Here is a 20,338-nt window from a genome sequence, read left to right as displayed (position 1 = left end):
GTAGCAGATTCTCTAAACTACACTTCAAGTTAAGAGGCAAAATATATATATAAAAGATGACAGAGTCATACTAATGGTTTCCTGGCAACTACCTTTAATGACATGAATCTATTTCAGTTCTATTACACTAGAATCACTTGGCTCGAGAGGTCAGTGACATGTTCTTTGAGTTCAATCTGGATAATAAAATACTATTTTTAAGCACATGAAACCAAAAGTTCAATTTTATATCTTACTCTTATTTAAAAGGTGATGTTTACTCATCATTTCACATAATCTTTAATTCAGTATAAAATGAGGCTCTTTTTCAAGTCCCTGGCCTAGAATTAAAATATTACAGTGGATACTAAGAGTTACACAGCACAAGAGATAACAGTGATAATCACAGTCACCTACTAATTCAACGTAAGGAGACACACAAACAAGCAAAACAGCCCTAATGAGACCTGACTTGATAACACTGACCTGATCCTCACATGTTATAACTCAAAATGGCCTGGTTTAAGGTTCTTGGAAGAGGTCATGTCACGTCTTTTCCTTTTCTCTATAGAAGAGAACTAGGACAATGGGAGGAGGGGGTACCTATTAGAAATAATACACGTTGAGCATCTCCAATCTGAAAATCTAAAATCCAAAATGCTCCTAAATCCAAAACTTTTTGAGTGCCAATATAATGCACAAGTGCAAAATTATACGCCTGTCTTTATGTGATAGGTAAGAACCAAAAATGCAAGCACACTAAATGTTACATAAAATTGCCTTCAAGATATATATGTGTGTGTGTGTGTGTGTGTGTGTGTGTGTGTGTGTTTATGAAACCTATGAAAAGTTTAGACTTGGGTCCCATCCCCAATGTGTATATGCAAATATTCCAAAATCAAAAAAATCTAGGACACTTCTGGTCCTCAACATTTTGGATAAGGGAGACTCTATATTCCTCGTTTTCAATTCAGTCATTTTACTACCTAAATTCAAAATACCAAACTTTGCATTGTGCCAAGTAGTAAATTGTTTTCATTTTCATTTAGCTAATCAATACTTGAGAACAGTCTGTCTGATAAAACGTTAAAAAATCATTTCATGCCCTTTTCTTCCGCTCTTTGATATCACATCCTACAACATTATTTCAGGAATAGGACACCTGAATCACCTCTCTAATCTTTGTATCCTGAATAGAAGATTTGTAAAAATAATCATAATTATGTGAAATGTATATTCTTTAAAACACACAAACGCAAAAATACTTGTGGGTATAATAATAGATATCTGGAGTTTGCTGTGTCATAGAGACATAGAGAGAACAGGGAATATACAGATAAAACATACTGGCCATGAGTTAATAGCTGGCAGGCTGGGTCATAAGTATGTCAGGGTTAAAACACTATGATCTTGGAGCTGGGGTTGTGGATCAGTGGTAAAGCGCATGCCTAGTGCACATGAGGCACTGAGTTCAATCCTCAGCACCACATAAAAATAAACAAATAAAATAAAGATATTGTGCACACCTAAAACTAAAAAATATAGTAAAAAAACACTATGGTCTCTACTTCTGAATATTTGACATTTTCCATAATAAAAAGTTAAAAACACATACATACAACATTAAATCAGTGATCTGAATTCACTTTCAATCTTCTATGAAATAAAGAGACAGATTTTAAAATGGCATTAATATAGTGTCACAGAAGTGACTAAGATTTCTAAATTTAAAATAAGTCAGGCTAGAGATTCACATGAAAGACTAACTTAGAAAAGAATTCACAGGATCAATCAACATGTCTAAAGCAAACATACTCTAAAAAGAGGACCACAAGGATGAACAGTTAGGTCAACATTTCCTTAGTGGTACCCTTATATTTGATAGGGGCTCTTCCACAATTCCAGATGACCCCTCAGCTACTACCTATATCACTGTCCCTCCAATCACTTTGAAAATATGATGGACATGTGCCTACTGAGCAAAGAAAGCCCTATTTTACACTACATACGATGCATGTTTACTCAATTTTTAAAGTACACTGTGCTTCAATATTTAAGGGATGACTTCAAAACCAATACTGTAATCCTCCCAAAGGAGCTCCTCCTTAGCATCCACTGCTAATACACACCCATCATAACAACTCAAATGAGACCGCCATGTGTATTATTTTGTCAAGCAATATTAAGTGCTAAGATTATGCTTAAAAAATAAGTCGATTTTGGTAGAACATAACTAATTAATAAGCTTCTACACTTTCCCCAAACCAAATAAAGAACAATAACACTTCTCTTTTAGCTAAAATCCAGAAGAATATACTAAAAATAAAGAATTTTCCTTTTAAATTACTTATCTAATTCATTTTTACTTGAAATAACTGGAATTTGGTTCTTTGTGTCCTCCTACCATTAGTGGGGTGCAACAGTCATTAAAAATCAGAAACTCATGGGATGGGGCTGTAGCTCAGTGGCAGAGCAACTGCCTAGCATGCATGAGGCACTGGGTTCGATCCTCAGCAGCACATAAAAATAAACAAATAAAATAAGGTCATTCTGTCCATCTACAACTACAAAAAAAATCTTTTTTGAATCAGAAACTCAAATTTTCCTCAGTTGTTTATTTTTTCTTTCAGATTCTTATCATAATGAATCCTCACTTAAAAATAAGGATGCTATATCCATGCCAAATTCTCTATAAGCACATATTCCCAAACATAGTGAGATTCTCTCTCTGTTCTACTCTCCCAAGATGTTGAGTTAAGGTCCAAGATAAGACCATAAGATTATCCTCAGTATAATAGGTTTAAAGAGAGGTGTGTCTGGGCGCCAGGGTGCATGCCTATAATCCCAGCTGTAACCCCAGCAGCTTGGGAGGCTAAGACAGGAGGATCGCAAGTTTAAAGCCAGCCTCAGTGATGGCAAGGTGCTAAGAAACTCGGTGAGACCCTGTCTCTAAATTAAAATACAAAATAGGGCTGGGGATGCAGCTCAGTGGTTGAGTGCCCCTAAATTCAATTCCCAGTATCAAAAAATTTTAAAAAGAGGGGTGTGACCATATTTTATGTGGGATTCCTAACCAAATGGGGAGCTTCTTCACTCATTTATTCTACAATATCTAACATCTTTAATCAGTTCCTTACAGCTCATTTTCTATTTAATTACAATATGTATATGCACTGCACTTCAGAACCTAGATTTCGAACACTTTTTAATGGAGATACAATAATCACTGAAAAGGGAAACTAGCAGAAACACCCTCTCCCCCATCCTTCCACCAGCCCTTCTCCAGGACCACAATAGTTCCACCATCCTCCACCATCTCCTTCTGAAGAAGTCTGGTATCTGAATCTGCTCGTAATTCAAATAATCAGAGTGAGTATTGTTATGACACACAACACTACTAGACCACAGAGATGGCAAATTAGGAATTAGGAAATTAGGATTAGGAAAGAATACTAACCAAGCTAACATCTAACATTCATGATTACCAGCAATAAGGCAGAAATCAATACTTTCACACCCTATGAGAGACAGTTCATCAACCACCTCTTGTGTTTTTGCCTCTCTGCCCGCTTTTGGAAGCGAAGCTCTCCGGAGTCCGAAACTACATAGTTTTAAAGGTATAAATATATCAAGTCTAAGTAGAGGTATGGTTTCTTTTTTTTTTAGTTATGGGTTTCTTACTGAAGTAACAATCTACCCAGCAATCAAAATAAGACTCTGGAAAGCATTCTTTATTTCTTCCTTTTCCCACGTCCTATATGTAATTTATCAATAACACTGTCACTCCATCTCCAAAACACATCTATTCATGTCTCTCCACTTCCACTGCAAAGCTACCCTCACCACCAACCTAAACTAACAGGAGACTTGAGGGTCAGGCCTACCTACTTCTGCTCTTGCCCTCTACAGTCTAGTTACCAAAATGTCAGATCATACCAGTTTATGCAAGAAAGCTCTTTAGTGGTTTGCCATTTCATTAATAATAAAATCCAAACTCTTTACTATTCTAAAGACCCCTACCAACCAAAGTTCTCCTTCCCCTACCATTCTTTGTCACATCATCTTGTATTATACATTATGATTACTTGCAATTTTCTTTCTTGCCTATTTACTTATCATCTGTCTCCCCACCATAAGATTTACCAATAAAGAGAAACTGGACTTGTTTTCTACTATATCCCTAGTGCATAAAACACAGCCTGACTAAAAGACGGTGGTTAGCAAATGCTTGCTGAATTTAGAACAGTAACTTACCAACTGTGTGTATATTTAACATACAAGACTATTAATCTTTTTGTTACTACAGTTTCAATCAAAATAATCTGCTGCAAAATGCTTGATATTTATGATTTTTTTTGGAGGGGAGGAGGGTACTGGCGATTGAACTCAAGGGCACTTGACCAATGAGTCACATCCCCAGCCTACTTTTTGTATTTTATTTAGAGACAGGGTCTCACTGAGTTGCTTAATGCCTTGCTTTTGCTGAGGCTGGCTTTTTATGATTTATATTTTTATTCATGTTTAAGAATTTATACCACCAACTTGTTTCAAAAAGAATATGAAGGGCTAAAGTCATCGCTCAGTGGTAGAGCACTTGCCTCACATGTGTGAGGCACTGGGTTGGATTCTCAGCACCACATATAAATAAATGAATAAAATAAAGGTCCAGCAACAACTACAAAAAAAATTTAAAAAAAAAAGAATGTAAGGCACCAGACGTCTGATCTAAAATGCCATCAAAGAATGGTATTCCTTTGATAATTCAAACTTGGCCAATACTATATTACATTGTGTGCATGTAAGAATATTTAAGAACAAATTCCACTAGTGTGTCTAATTATAATGTACCAATAAAAATGAAAAGATAAATATGTTTAAAGAATAAATAAAACAAATAGACAAATGCACCTATCTCCTCTAACATCACTTTAATTCTATTTGCAAATCTGAAGGAAAAGTGTTGCCTTTCCCTTATTCACCTGTAGGGAGGCTGCCCTATACATTCAGAACTTCCATGTGCCTGTTAGGTTGGGAGAATCTTCTAAGTGCTATCAAACAAAACCAGGCCACTGCTTCTTCTATAGGAGGAGAAAGAAACAAATGCTCCACAATGACATCACACCTTCAAAGAACAGCATCCCCTTGCTACTTGGCTAGTACTGTAAAAAGACTTTCTAAACATTATTTTCTAATTTTCTGTAACAATTTCACAAAATTATTCTCTTACTCATCTACTTCACAAATAATTACAGCATGAAGCAGTGTAAATCATGCTCAACTTGGCTAACAAATTGGATTGTAAATTTTAAATTATGAAAGCAAATTCTGTTGCAATGCTCCTGAACCCTAGGGAAGTCTCATCATTTCAAAAACAAAGCAGTAAAGACTACAATCCACTCCCTCATTTCACACATAATAATAAACAAAATGTAAAAACAGTTTTTCACATAGCACCTGAAAAATCAGCATTCATTCATCTTATTTATAACATTATTCTAGTTTCCATTACACATACACAAAGGTGCATTATGGAACATAATGATCTTATGAAATTAGGGAAATACAAAATGATCAAAAGAAAATGAAAAAATTATACTACTAAGAAGGCAGAATAAAGGTGAAAAGGAGATGGCACAGAATTAGACTGCTTATATGAAAACAGAGTCAGAGAAAGAGGGGAAATTTGTAACAATTCTTGAGCATTCTGTGGTTTTATAATTGTCCTACCCTGGGATAATCCTTGAAATACTTTCAAAGTCATGTTTTGTTTTGTTTTGTTTTGTTTTTATCTCTAACACTAGTAAGATAATCAGGCCAGTCTACCCAATGAATTTTTTTTTAAAGTATAAACATAACCTGACAATAAATAAATAAATAAAAACAATTTTTAATGAACTACTTTTCAGCCACAATTGGCATTTTAAAAACTAAAAATTGCTAACCACTGGCAATATCTAGGGGAAAAAACCTGTATGTTACTATATTTTGAAACTGACAGAAATTTTGCAGAAAGCAAAAAATTTGAACTGATTCTTGGGTAGGTGCTTGCTTACCTTAGAGACTTGTCGTAGCCACCTTAGGTATTCTGTGAAAGTATCAAAGCAAATGTAGTAAGTCTGGCTTTGGGGTCCAGACGAGCTAAATGCTAAACAGTGCTGGTGCTTTTTGACTTCTTCTACCTATAAAAACAAGCAGAGAGGCAAAAATAAATTAAGACAGCAGAACTAAAGACATTTCACTAACTATCCCTTGGATCAGGGGCCTACACAGACTTGCATCTTTCTCCTTGTATGTTCCTTTTATAGTTTAAAACAACTAAGTTCCTGCATCTGACAACTAATTTGAATCACAAGGAAACCAAAAATGGGAGTTGAATCTTTATTAGCAGCCATGCACACACCTAGAATCCCAGCAACCAGGGAAGCTGAAGCTTAAGGGTATAAGTTTGAGGCAGTCTCAGCAACTTAAAGATCTTATCTCAAAAAAATAAAAATAAAGGCTGGGAATGTAGCTAATTTGTAAAGCACCTCTGGGTTGAATCCCTAGTAAACCACACCCCTAACAAAAAATTTTATTAGATTTCCCCACCATGGTGAAATTTTCTTCTTCTTGTTTAAAAGTAGTACAAGTCTCCCTGATTCTTCTATATCCTCACAATAAGGGATTGGGGTTGTTATTTCCTCTTAAGAGAATTTTTCCTTAGGGACTTTGGCATTACTCTGAACTAAAACTTTTTATAAAGAGGTCCTCAAACATGTTAAGGAAGTTCTTAAAAATTTAATGTGAAACTGAGATTAACCTGATAGAAAAATCCCATGAAAGAACTTTCAAGTCCTAATAATGCAGTAACCAAATCCAAACAATAAAGTCACATGATATTACATTATAAACTCCTGTTTTCTTTTTTTTTTTTTTAAGAGAGTGAGAGAGGAGAGTGAGAGAGAGAGAGAGGAGAGAATTTTTAATATTTATTTTTTTAGTTCTCGGCGGACACAACATCTTTGTTAGTATGTGGTGCTGAGGATCGAACCCGGGCCGCACGCATGTGGCACGCATTTGAGCCACATCCCCAGCCCCCCTATGTTTTCTTTACAAAAAGGACCATAAGCCAACTCACACAGAATATGTAGAAAGATTTCAAAAAGGCCATTATCACACAGATTATTTTCTCAAACCAAAATAAAATTAAATTAGAAATCAATAATAAAAAAAACATTTAAAATCCAAGTATGTTTAGAAAATTGACTTCATGCTTCTACATAACACACTTTTAAGCTATAAACTTAACCTAAGCATTCTTAGAACTAGACAACTATAAAAATATTACTTATCAAAACCTATGGAATGTAATAGAAGTTGATATGTGGAGGGAAATTTATATTTCAAAATACTCATGTTGTTAAAGAGGGCAGAAAATTAATTTGCTTAGCACAGATCTAAAGAACCTGGAGGGTGGAAATCAAAGCCAAAAACTGGAAAAACTCAAACTAGAATGAAGGTGTTGATAAAATATAGAAACTGGTGAAATGAAAAACAAATGTGCAACTGAGACCAATGAATAAAACACTGATTCTCTGAAAAGACTAATAAAATTGATAAATCCTCTGACAAGTTCTATCAAGAAAAAAAAGAGAAGAGTCATAAAAAATATTAATATCAAAAGGGAGGACATGGCTACAGATTCATCAGAGATTAAAAAGAGATTATAAATAATTTGTGGCAAATTCTTAGAAAACAATACACTTTACCAATACTAAATTGGGGGGAGGGGCTAAACAGTTCATTTAAGAAACTGAATATTTTTACAAATTTTTTTCCTCAAAAAAAAAAAAATCAGGCCTAAATGGTTTACAGATGAGTTTTACCAAAATTTCAAGAAACATCATTCCAAGTTTGTACAAGCACCCACCAAACAAAAAATGAAGGCCAACACCCACTCTATGAGGTCAGGATAACCAAAACCAGATCAGAACAGTCACAGAAAGGAAAATTAATGGCAACCTCTGTCATGAAGACTTATCTTAAACAAATGGTTGCATCAGAATTCAGTAACAGAAAAATATACCAAGAACACAATGAATTAACCTCAGATAAGGAAAGAAAGCTTAACATTACTAGCACTCTAAAACCATTAATCATATTTACATACTGAAAAAATCATATTATCATCCCTCTGGTGGCAAAAAAAAAAGCAGTTGATAAAATTCACCACCTGTTCATCATTCATTTTAAGAACTTCCAATAAACTGAGAATGTAAATGACTCATTTAAACTAACCTAAATAGTTATCAAAATCCCAGGTAAACATCAGTGTTAATGAATGAGATATCCCTCTTTGGCCAGAGATCATGGTGCATACCTATAATCCCAGCAGCACAGGCTCAGGAAGGAGGATCCTAAATTCAAAACTAGCCTCTGCAATTTAAGGAGTCCCTAAGCAATTCAGTGAGACTCTGTCTCTAAATAAAATATAAAAAAGGACTGGGGATGTGGCTCAATGGTAAAGCACCCCTGGGTTCAATAACTGGTACCAAAAAACAAACAAACACACACACACACAAAAGGTGAGAGTGGACATTACTCTTTAAAATCATCAATAAAACAAATATCTACCATTTCTATTCAACATTCTGTAAGACAGGACAAAAAAAGAAAATAATTAAAATTGCATTATTTACATATGTAAGTAAACTCAAAGTAAACTCAAAAGAATTTATGAACATTCATTAAAAACCAAAAATGTATTAAGATGGCTGGATATAAGATCAATATTCAAATATTAACTATATCTCAAGAAAACATTTTTTCGATACCACTTAAACTAATCTATAGTGACATGAATCAGGCAAGTGGTTTCTTGGGAATGGAAAGTAGTAGGAAGAAGTAGAAGGAAGGGGATATACAGAGACACAAGGAAATGTTGGAGAGATGAAGGATATTTTCACTATACCTTGATTGTGGTAATGGTTAAGGGGATGTGCATACCTATCAAACTGTACTCAAGGGAGTTTACAGGTATCAAATTATCATCAAAATGTGCAGTTTATCGTTGTCATTAATACCTCAGTAAAGTATTGGTGAATATGTAGAAAAACAAGAGCACCTGTACATAATGTAAAGGTAAAATTGTACAATAAACCTTGGAAAACAACTGGGTATCATCTTGTAAAAGTAAATATGCACATGCTCTACAGCCCAGTAACTACACTCCTAAGTATCTACCCAAAAAAAGTATTTCTCAAGGAGGTCATTATAGAATTTCTCGATTGAATAGTTCTTCACTGTGCCTTGTACAGGACTGTCTAATATTTGCATGGCATTTTAATCTCTAATCCCCTGCCCTTTAAGTGCTTAGAATATCGATTGCTGCAAAGATATTGGTACTCATGGGGCACTCTACCCACTTTTCCACATTTTCCAGAGCCCTGGCCATAAAGGTGGAATCATGTAACTAGTTCTGGTTGACAGAAATGACATTTGTCACTTTTGCATTCAAATATACAGGAGTCAATGAATAATACCTCAGTCACCTCTTTCTCAGTGTGTGCTCACAAATGTTAAATTACAAAAGAACAGAACTTCTATCAAGTCTGGTCCCTGCATAAGTGTATGAAAGGGAAATCACTTCCCAACTCTACCAATTTGCAATGGATATATAATGTGAATGAGAAGTAAGTGTTAAAAATCACCAAGATAAAAGGAAGCAGGCGAGTCCATGGCATAACCTAGTCCCATATTAACTGATATTTTTATCGTTCAATCTTTTGACCATCAAAAACACTCCCACATATTACCAAATGTCCCACGGGCATAGTAATTCTGCTGCAAACAACTGCCTTAAAAAAAAAAAGTACTTGCATACCAGGAGGCATATTACCAAAAGATTATGTCAATGGCACTGTTGATAACAAAAACCTGGAAGCAACCATCAGCAGGAAAATTACTTAAGAAACTAGGGGATGTTTACAGAGTGGAATTATGTAGCAATGAAAACCACACCAATAACATGAAATCTTACTTATGAAATATCATATTGAATGGAGAAATTCAATCACTGAAGACCAAAGTATGATAACAATTTTATTTTATTTTTATTATTGGTACCAGGGATTGAACCCATGTACTTAACCACTGAACCACAGCCCCAACACTTTTTATTTTTTATTTTGAGACAGGGTCTTGCTAAGTTACTAGGGCTAGACTCTAAAGTTGTGATTCTCCTGCCTTAGCCTCCAGAGCCACTGGGATTACAGGTATGCAACACCAAGCCCAGCTTATAAAATTTCTATACAATTCAAAACAAGAAAAATATAGTAGAATGATAAATTTATGTATGACCACACATTCTAGACAATAGGTACTTCTGGAGTTAGGGGAAGCAATGGGACAAATGTAAAGAGAACACAAGTTAAAAAAAAAAATGGTATTCAGACTACTATAATTTCTAAATTGAAAGACATTAACAGTTACTCCATTTGTTATGCTTCATAATTTAACAAATATTAAAGTATTAATTAAAATACATTTTCTAAAAATCTATTTTAAATTCTCAAGGGCAAATTAAACATACCATAAATGCACAATGAATAAAAATGTATCTTTATTAAACAAATGTTTTTCAACAACTAAATTTTGAAAGCTTTATTTATTTAACAAAACTATTTGTTGTTTGAAAATGCAAATTAATGAGCATGCTTTAGTATGTATAAATATGATACCACAGCAATTACAGCTAGACTATAACCATCTATATCACACCTTATTTCTAGTTCTCCTATGTACAATTTTTTTTTAAAAAGCTCTTCCATTTACCTTCAATTTTTCCTAACAATGAAACAGAATGAAAAAAAGGAACAAACATTAATGAAAGTGCAGATTAAAAAAGTGAATTACTTTTTCCCAACTCAGTCAACAGTTTTCAAAGACTCAATTTTAACATACTCAATTATTTTTAAAGGCATAGCATAAAACAGGTTTTACCAGGTTTACATGTGAAAAGAGGAAGCTATTAACTTTCAATTCATTGGATAGTAAAAGTCCATCCAATAACAAGCCTGGGAAAGAGGACAAGTCTCCAGCTCTGAATGAAAATGCTAATTATAACTGGATCTTCTGACCTTATCTGAACATCCCACATGCTTTCCTGCCTCTGCCCCTCTTAGCATAATAATCTTTCTCACCATCTCTCTCCTTTATATGTCAAAAGATTTTTTCACCCTTCAAATTCCATCGTTTATTGTTACCTCTTTCAATACAAAATTCCTTATTCCTTGCCACAAAATCAATCTTTCCTTCTACTAATCTTCCACAGTGCTTTTCTATTTTCTGCACTACTCTTACACAAGATATTGTGTCCATTTTTCATCTCCTGATATGTAATTATAAGCTATTCAAAGGCAGCAATGATGACTGACCCCCTCTTGATATTTCTGGGGTACCAAGCACAGTGCCTTCCACACAGAGGATATTAATAAATAATGCTAATAGCTTTGCCTATGTAAATCCCTAGCATCACAGAGAAGAAACAGCTGTATAGAATTAAACATTAAATATGCATTTTAAAATATTGACCTGCAGTGGTAATGTTATGACTAAGTTTTCAGTAATCTATCTAAAGTACAAAAGTCTTAGTAACAAGTTTTAGTCACTAACTTTTCAATGCTCAGACAAAAGCTAAGGAGGAATGGTTTCAAAACAAAAGACTGACTATAATATATTTTCAGGCTAAAACCTGTTTTTGAAAATGATCATTTTAGTGTTTTTAGGAATAAAATGTAGAACAGTAGAGGGAGGAAACAACTGACATAGACAACTTATAAGGAAAGACTAAATGCTAAAAAACTTATGAATGATGAGCAAGTTGCTACACAGCAAAACAACAAAACCATTTATTATTATACACATTTAGTCTTACCATCTTCATTCCCCTGGAACAGATCAGATACTTGTCAATTTTAGAAAGGTCAAAACTTTAACAGTTGTCTTATTATTTTTCCTCTTTACATTCTGTATTTCCTGCCTCTTTTCCCATGCCAATTCGGGGGATGGGAATGTGTCCCCATATTTTAATGTATTTTCTCATCCAAAGCTTCCCTCCTACTTATTAGCAGATTATATCATTTAAAAATCAAGAAACACTGACATATATAATTATGGTGATGGTACCCCCCTACCAAAACTTGGGAATTTATAATAGTTAACATGCCCCTCCCCACAAAAAAAGCAACCAGTAATGTCAGAAAATATGTCAAGTGTATCTGAAACAAGTTAACATTTCAGGTCTAAAATGTGTGACCAGCCATAGCAATAAACTAAAAATGATAATGCCACTGGTCACTGAACAAACAGAAATAAGGGAAAGTACAATCCTAAGCATTAGAACACTTTAACCTTCACAGGGTATGCTTTCTATTCCTAGGATCAGACCCAGGGATCATTTTACCTGCTAGAAAATATATGCACAAATATCAATGTCTACTCAAAAAACTATGACTTTATAATCTATAAACCATAATAGTGAAATTTATCTATTTTCTGTCCAGTAGATAAAATGCACTTACTAATGAGGCTAACATTACATGGCCTTACATGAGCCAACGGCTCCGCTATTTTCCACAATTCCCATGACCAACAAGGCCCACCAGCGGAGCACAACAGAAACAGAGGAAGTCCTCAACTGAATCACACCTCTACTCTTATCACAGAAACGGCTCCAAGTAAGGTCCTTACTGATGCTGGGAAACCTTTTTAGTATTTTGTTTGCTTTAAACTTACTTTTCCACCAATTAATGGCAGAACGTGCATCTTTCCGGTTAAGCTGTCTTTCACCGATGACACTATCAAGCAGGTCCCACACAGGATAACTTGGCGTCTTGTCCATCGATTCACTGGCAACTGCATTTTACCTTTACGGACATTATACATTCCTGAGAGCTGAATTCGTTCTGAGCTGCTGGTGCTGTGAGGTTTTCCTAAAACAAACATAAGCAAACATGTTATTTTTTTTTAAATGAGCTTTGTTTCCTCCTCATCCACATACCAGAAATTAAGTGGAAACCATCTTATAACTGAAACAATATGATGGCTGCAGTCATAGAATTTGGGAAGAACTACTACATCTACTCTACAGGTGCACATCAGTAGCAGATTAAGAGCCTCTTCCTCAAAAACCAAGGAGAGACCACTCTAATGCCTCTGTTTTAACCCAAATTTTATTTTTGTGTATATTCTTACAGTTAATTTTATATTTAAAAAGAGATGAATTCATGATTGATAGATGGCTAGAGTTGATTTAAGTACACCAAGAAGAAAATATCATAGTACAAGATAGGAAAACAATAATACCTAGCTATTCTATGACCATAGGAGAAATAAATTCTCAAAAATAAACCATAGAGCAACCCATGAAGAATGGGTACCAGGATGCTCATGGTTCATGGAGAAGAATACAAAGACTTGGAGATACAGAGAGAGCTGAGAAAGATCTGAAGAGACTTCATTTCCCAAGTGGAACTAAATTTGGCAGAACTATATTCAGGCAGGTCCTATCAACTTAATGGGAGAACTACAGTGATTAACATAACATAGTGAAGGAACTGAACACATAACATTAGAAGTAAATACAGTAGTTCTAGCTACTAAATATGTAATATCAAAGAGTATTAAAGCTCCAAAATTAATAAGGATTACAAGTCCTTTAGGAGGACCCAAGTCAGTGATGTATTTGTCTGGAAGTCTGACTATGTGCTAAGAGTCAGGAGAAAAAATGAACAAGAGAAAGTATATTTTATACTAACATTAAAAAAAGTTAATTTTTGTCAACTTGGTTTTAATAGATGTCTAATGCCCATAGGAGAGGGAATAAGAAAAGCAACAGCACCAAATATAGATCTCAACAAGATTCAGAGATGACTAAAACCACCTAATCCATTCCTTTGGCTGAGATTTAGAAAATAACAAAACCAATAGATTTGATTTTTTTTACTTGTTTCTATTAGTACATCAACACACTTTATAAATACTTTATAGTTCATAATTTCGCGAAGGCTGGACCAGAATGAAGTATAACAGTGGTAGACCTATTTGAACCAGTAGCTCAGCAAACAACTACAATGCTAGAACTCTCACTAGAAAGTGCAATGATGTTGTCCACCAAATATTAATTTCACCCACAAATAAGTAGGAAGCCAGGAGACTGCCAAAGGCTGCCAGTGATGGATCAGATAGTCATTCCATAACCCATTCTGCACAGGCTCATTTATACCCAGAAAGGGTAATGCCCAGGCTTCCCATCTTACAGCTCCTTCATACATGATAGACTCTTCCTGAAGGGAAAAACTAAGAAAGAAAAAAAAAATCAGAGGAAAAAATGAAAAGTGAGGGACTAAAAGCAATGTACCACCCATTGGGTTTACAAAATCCAATTTCCCTGACTGTAAAATAAATAACATTCTCTAACAAAGGATCTGATATCTCTATCTCCCTTTTCCCCCCTTCTGCTATCCCCCCTCTCTTATACACACACACACACACACACACATACACACGAATACAAAGAAGCAGGCATTTTATTTTAGCCACAGAGAATGGCTTCAAGGACACTTCTTAACCTGTCACATTTATGCACATCAATGAATAACTAGAGCCTTAAGAAAAAGAGCACTCAATACATATGGGACAGCCTTTTGATTGTCCAACTCCATATACATCCTAGACAAAGCCCAAGAGCAAATCACCAAACCAACTGAACCTAAGTCAAAAGGCTCTTTAAGAATGTGGATACATCAGAGAGAGACTGGTACTTTATTCCCTTGTCAAAAAAATTCCTAAGAGTTCCAGATAGTCCCAGAACCCAATGGTAAGATCAGTCTGTCCTTGAAAAACCCTAAACACCCCAGTCTGAATCAAAGCCCTCATCTTGCACTCAGTGACTTTCAATATCTTTGTTGTCTGTTCTCTCCTTGGGTGTTCCACACACCCTCAGACTCGGCTGTGTACCAGCTGGACTCCGGGGAATATGGAGATGAATGAGGTAATATATACCTGGGCAACTGCCCAGAAGCACACTCCTTTGTGTCAGGCTTCCTTATTCTATGACATTATCTTAGCTCTTGCTGCCAATGCTCAGTTCAGAATAATTCCCACTGTCCAGTATGCTAATAAATGCTGTTAACACCAGTGTAACCAATTCCTGTCAGTTTAAGGGCTGGGTTCAATTGGTATAAATTTTACTTAAAAATTTTACTTTAAAAATGTTACTCTAATTCCCTACAAGTTGAAGGCATTTATCAGGAGGACAGTTAGCAAAGCAACACTGCAAACTACAAGAGAAAGGATTATAAACAGAGACAGATTTTAAAATGTACTCATATAGTTTTTCTCCTTTATTAACTCACTTGGCACATGAAAGACATCTATATTAGTCTATTTTTTAAAAAGATACTCGCTGCCAGGTGTGATGGAGCACACCTGTAATCCCAGAGGCTCCAGAGGCTGAGGCAGAGGATCGTGAGTTCAAAGCCACTCTCAGCAACTTTGTGAGGCCCTAAGTAACTTAACAAGGCCTTAAGCAACTTAACAAGACCCTGTCTCAAATTAAAATATAAAAACAGCTTGGGCTATGGCTCAGTGGTTGGGCGACCCTTGATTCAATTCCTGGCACACACAAAAAAGAAAACCCAGCCCACTTGTAGAAAATGACAACATGAGGCTAGGGGATCACACTAGGCCTCTGGGTCTTAATTACTCATTCAGACTCTCTCCCACACCAAACTGAAACTTCTTACTTGTTGTACAATTATTGTTTAGGTGGTGGTAAAGGTATGAAATGTCCACAATAAGCCACGCCTATGCCAAATGTAGACATACATTTGATTAGATTAAGTTTAGAAGTGTATGCAAGTATAACAAAATGAAACCCACCATTCTATGTAAATAATATGCACCAAACATTTTAAGTGTCAGGCATGGTGATACACACCTGTAATCCCAGTGACTGAGGAGGAAGATAGTAAGTTGAAGGCCAGCCTCAACAACTCAGTGAGGCCCTAAAGAATTTAGGAAGCCCATTTCAAAAAAAAAAAAAATAGAAAGGGCGGGGGATATGGCTCAGTGTTTAAGCATCCCTGGGTTCAATCCCAGGTACCAAAAATAAATAGATAAATAGATTAATTAATTGAAGTCTTTAAAAAAGAAAATGTTATGGCTAGAGATGTAGCTCAATGGTAGAGTGGCTGCCTTGCATGCATGAGGCCCTGGGTTCTATCTCCAGTACTGCAAAAAGAAGTAGGTGGGGGGAGATGTTCTGTGCACCAAACTGCTTAGGGCAGTGTTTCTAAGACCACATTTAACAGAATCACTTGGATTTCTGTCCACTACAGCAGCCCTTCAGATTTGAAACCTTGGTAGCCAAGGTCTGAGAGCTGCTTTTGGTAATCACCATCAAAGACTGGTATGTTTTGTGGCCGTAAATCTAGAGTGATCTGCAAGTTAGTCCCCAAAGTCAGCTCCTAACAGATGTTTTCCTCACACTCATGAGAATTCAGGATTTCAATTCTGTCTTCCTCTTAGGTCAGATGCTTCAACGTTTTTGTGTCATCTAAAGCCATCTGAAAAATATGATGAAAGCTAGGGTCTCTAGGAAAAGAAACATAGAAACATGCACAGACATCCAATTTGGCAGATAAATTGACAGAAAATAAAAGATGGTAAAATTACTCAAAGCGAGGGTCTTTTCCTATTTCTACAGCTCACATTCCATTCGTTTTGCTATGAACAGTAAATTGTATAATTTTTTAAATTAATCTTTTATACTTATTTTCAGTGCTCTTCATTTCTTTATATAGATCTAGTTGATCTAATAATATCTGGTATTATTTTCCTTCTGCCTCAATGACTTTTAGCATTTTCTATGATGCAGGTCTTCTAGTGATGAAGTCTGTCAGGTTTTGTATATCCAAAAGTCTTCCTTTCCTTTGTTATTAAATTATATTTTCACTGGGTACAGAATTCAAGTTTAACAGCTTTTTCTTTCAGAATTCTAAAGATGCTCTGCAATGTCTTCTAGCAAGCACTGAAGCTGATTAAGTCTGTTGCCATTCTTTAATCCTTTACACAGAGAACATTCCCCTTACTTTTTTTAAGATTTTCCTTTCACAAGTTTTAAACAATTTGATGTTTTTAGCATATTTTCTTCATGTTCTCATAATTGAGATTTGTGAAATTTCTGATTTTTATAATCAAAGTTTTAAAATTGTCAGCTATTACTTTTCAATACGTTTTCTTATTTCATGAGCCCTTTCAGGGACTCCAATTGTATATATGTGAGGCTACCTGAAGTTATCTCACAGCTCACTGATGTTCTGTTCTATTCCCTCCCCCCGCCCCATTTCATTATTGGTAATGTCAATTAGTGTTTACTAATCTTTTAAAAAAAATTAGTTGCAGATGGACACAATACCTTTATTTATTTATTTTTATGGGATGCCAAGAATCGAACCCAGTGCCTCACACATACGAGGCAAGCGCTCTGCCATTGAGCCACAACCCAGCCCCTAATCTTTTCTTTTGCAGTGTTCTTCCTACTGTAAAATCTATCTAGTACATGATTCATCTCTACAAGTTCAACTTGGGAATATGCCTCTCCTCCCCACGTCTACATATTTTTGTATTTCTCTTTAACATGCTAATGTTTTCTTTTATCTTCAAAATATATAGAACTTTAATATATAATAACTGCTTAAATGTCCTTGTCAACTAATTTATCACTTATATCAGTTTAATTTCACTGAGTTTTCTCATTATGGGTAATATTTTTCACACAAATGATAAGGTTTGCTTGGATGTCTTATTCACTATGAATTTTACCTTACTGAGCACTTGATATATTTGTGTTTCTATAAATATTACAAAGCTCTGTTCTAGGAAATAGTTATTTGAAACAGTTTTGGTTCTTATAAGGCTTGCTTCTAAGATTTGCTATGTAGGACCCGAGGCAATCTTAAGATTAATAATAATATTAGCAGGCAATATCCCACTGAGTGCGCTACCGCACACCCTATAATCATAAGGTTTTCCACTCTGGCTAGAAGGAACATAAACTATTGATAGCCCTGTTTGAGCTTCAAGTTTTGTGTCGTCCCACGCCTTGCATATTTTCCTCACATATGTGCACTGATGAGCACTTCTCCTTGCCCATTTTCAAAACTCTACCTCCCTGAGCAGCTCTTTTTTCTCCAGCACCTCATCCCTAGAACTCAAGATGCTTATCCTTAAGGACTTCCAGCTGTTTAAATCAGAAGACCACTAAAAACACAGAAATAAGTACAACTATGTTGCCATTCAACATCTTTGCTAAATACTTCCTAGAACCCATCTTCCGGGTAATTTAAAAATATATCCATAAATTCTTTTAAATTCTTCCCTTCAAAAAGTGGTCATTTCAATCCCTTCATGTATGGACTGCACTCAGTGGCTTGCTTCTAACAGAATGTGGTAGAAGTAACAGGGGCAACTTGTGACTTCTGAAACTTGGTCAGAAAAGGCAAAGAGCTTCCTCCTGGCTGGCTCTCTCTAGCATCACAGTCTTGAAAGTCAGCTGTCATGTCAATGGGACACTCACACAACCCTATGAAAAATGGCCAACAAAGTGAGCAACTGAAACTTCCTGCTCACAGTCAACAAGGAACTGAGGCTTCCTATCAACTGTTATGTAAAGGACTATAGAAGTGGATTCTCAAGTCCAAAGACAACCTGCAAAAATATTGCAAACCTCATGACAGACCGTGAGCCAGAGCATTCAGCTAAGCCATTTCTGAATTCCTAAGTCAAAGAAACTATGAGATAAATAAATGTTTAGTGATTCGAGCCACTAAGATTTGGAGCAGGGCTGGGGATGAGGCTCAAGTGGTAGCGCGCTCGCCTGGCATGCGTGCGGCCCGGGTTCGATCCTCAGCACCACGTACCAACAAAGATGTTGTGTCCGCCGAGAACTAAAAAATAAATATTAAAAATTCTCTTCTCTCTCTCTCTCTCCTCTCTCATTCACTCTCTCTTTAAAAAAAAAAAAAAGATTTGGAGCAATAACTACTACAACTTTTCTATATTGGTTTCACTTAGTTTCTATTTACTGAACATAGTAAAAAAAATTTTTTAAAAGAGAGAGTGAGAGAGGAGAGAGAGAGAGAGAGAGAGAGAGAGAATTTTTTAATATTTATTATTTTTTAGTTCTCGGCGGACACAACATCTTTGTTGGTATGTGGTGCTGAGGATCGAACCGGGGCCGCACGCATGCCAGGCGAGCGCGCTACCGCTTGAGCCACATCCCCAGCCCCAACATAGTAAAATTTTAATTCTTCATTTCCCTAAAAAAAAGTCTAAAAAGTTTTTTCTACTTACTCTGTATAATAAACTAGTAGAAAGGGTCTGTTGTAACTAGAAAGAGTCAAAAGCAAAAGTAAGAATGATACATTAAGCAATTCCAATAATTTCCCCAATGTTGGAGAATGTAAGACTATATGTCAATACCCACCAAAGACTAAAAATGTTCGATCACTACATAGAATTAATGGAAGAAAATAGAGTTGAAAATGGTTTGGAAAGAGTGAAAACACTCAACTCTTACCTCACCATCTCTATCTTTCAAGCTTAGACTGAAAAACCTCTAAAGCTTGTTTCTTATTGCATATAAATCCTTAAATCCTTTTTGACTACTTTCAGTGTCAGAAAGAATGAATTAAATTACTTGCCTAGGGTCATTTCAAGAGCTAGCAGAAGGACTGAAATGACTCCATAAAGAGGTCTACAGACCTGAGCACTAACTGCACCTGGGAATTTTGTCTCAGAGCTGAGAGGCTAAAGCTCTCAGCCAGAAGTGCTGGCAGGAGCTCTGAAACAAATTTAAGACTAGCTGCTCTTTAGCTAATAGATATGACAACCAGCTATTAATACACTGGGGGAGGGTTAATTTATGTATCAGATCAAAATGTATAAAGTCAACCACCCAGGAAATCATGCTTTTTTTCTGACACGCTAACCAATTTGATTAGGTTTATTTATATCTCTCAAATTACTTTAGATCTTATCCTTGATAAATGTCATGCTTTGAACCTTTCTCTAACTCCTAAATTCTTGAATACTACTAGAGATTATAATTTCCTTTATAATATTCTTTAAACAGTACTTGAAAAATGTTAAGTTATCCTTCAGTACTTTTAACAACTTAGTAAACACAGAGCTAAAGTAACTTAAGGGGGTACTTTAACACCAAAACACACTTTCAGATGAACTATAGCAAAATTAGTCATGAACTTTTAAAATATGCAAAATCAAAGTAATGAACATTATTATTATTATAACTGTA

At 35.5% G+C, this 20,338-nt stretch overlaps 1 protein-coding gene across 1 annotated transcript in view; it reads right to left on the bottom strand.

Moving 5' to 3' along the window:
* Positions 1-20,338, bottom strand: part of PHLPP1 (PH domain and leucine rich repeat protein phosphatase 1) — a 219,564-nt gene that overhangs the window by 101,621 nt on the left and 97,605 nt on the right. Inside the window, exons 2-3 of the mRNA XM_081262783.1 lie at positions 12,754-12,950; positions 6,033-6,158 (exon numbers count right to left, since the gene is read on the bottom strand). Of these exons, the coding sequence (XP_081118909.1) occupies positions 6,033-6,158; positions 12,754-12,950 (323 nt within the window). The remainder of the gene's footprint in view (positions 1-6,032; positions 6,159-12,753; positions 12,951-20,338) is intronic.

The sequence above is a fragment of the Spermophilus citellus genome (genome assembly GCF_964194105.1).
Source record: "Spermophilus citellus genome assembly, chromosome: 12".
NCBI classification, from domain to species: Eukaryota; Metazoa; Chordata; class Mammalia; order Rodentia; family Sciuridae; genus Spermophilus; species Spermophilus citellus.
This window is presented reverse-complemented; position numbering and strand designations above follow the sequence as displayed.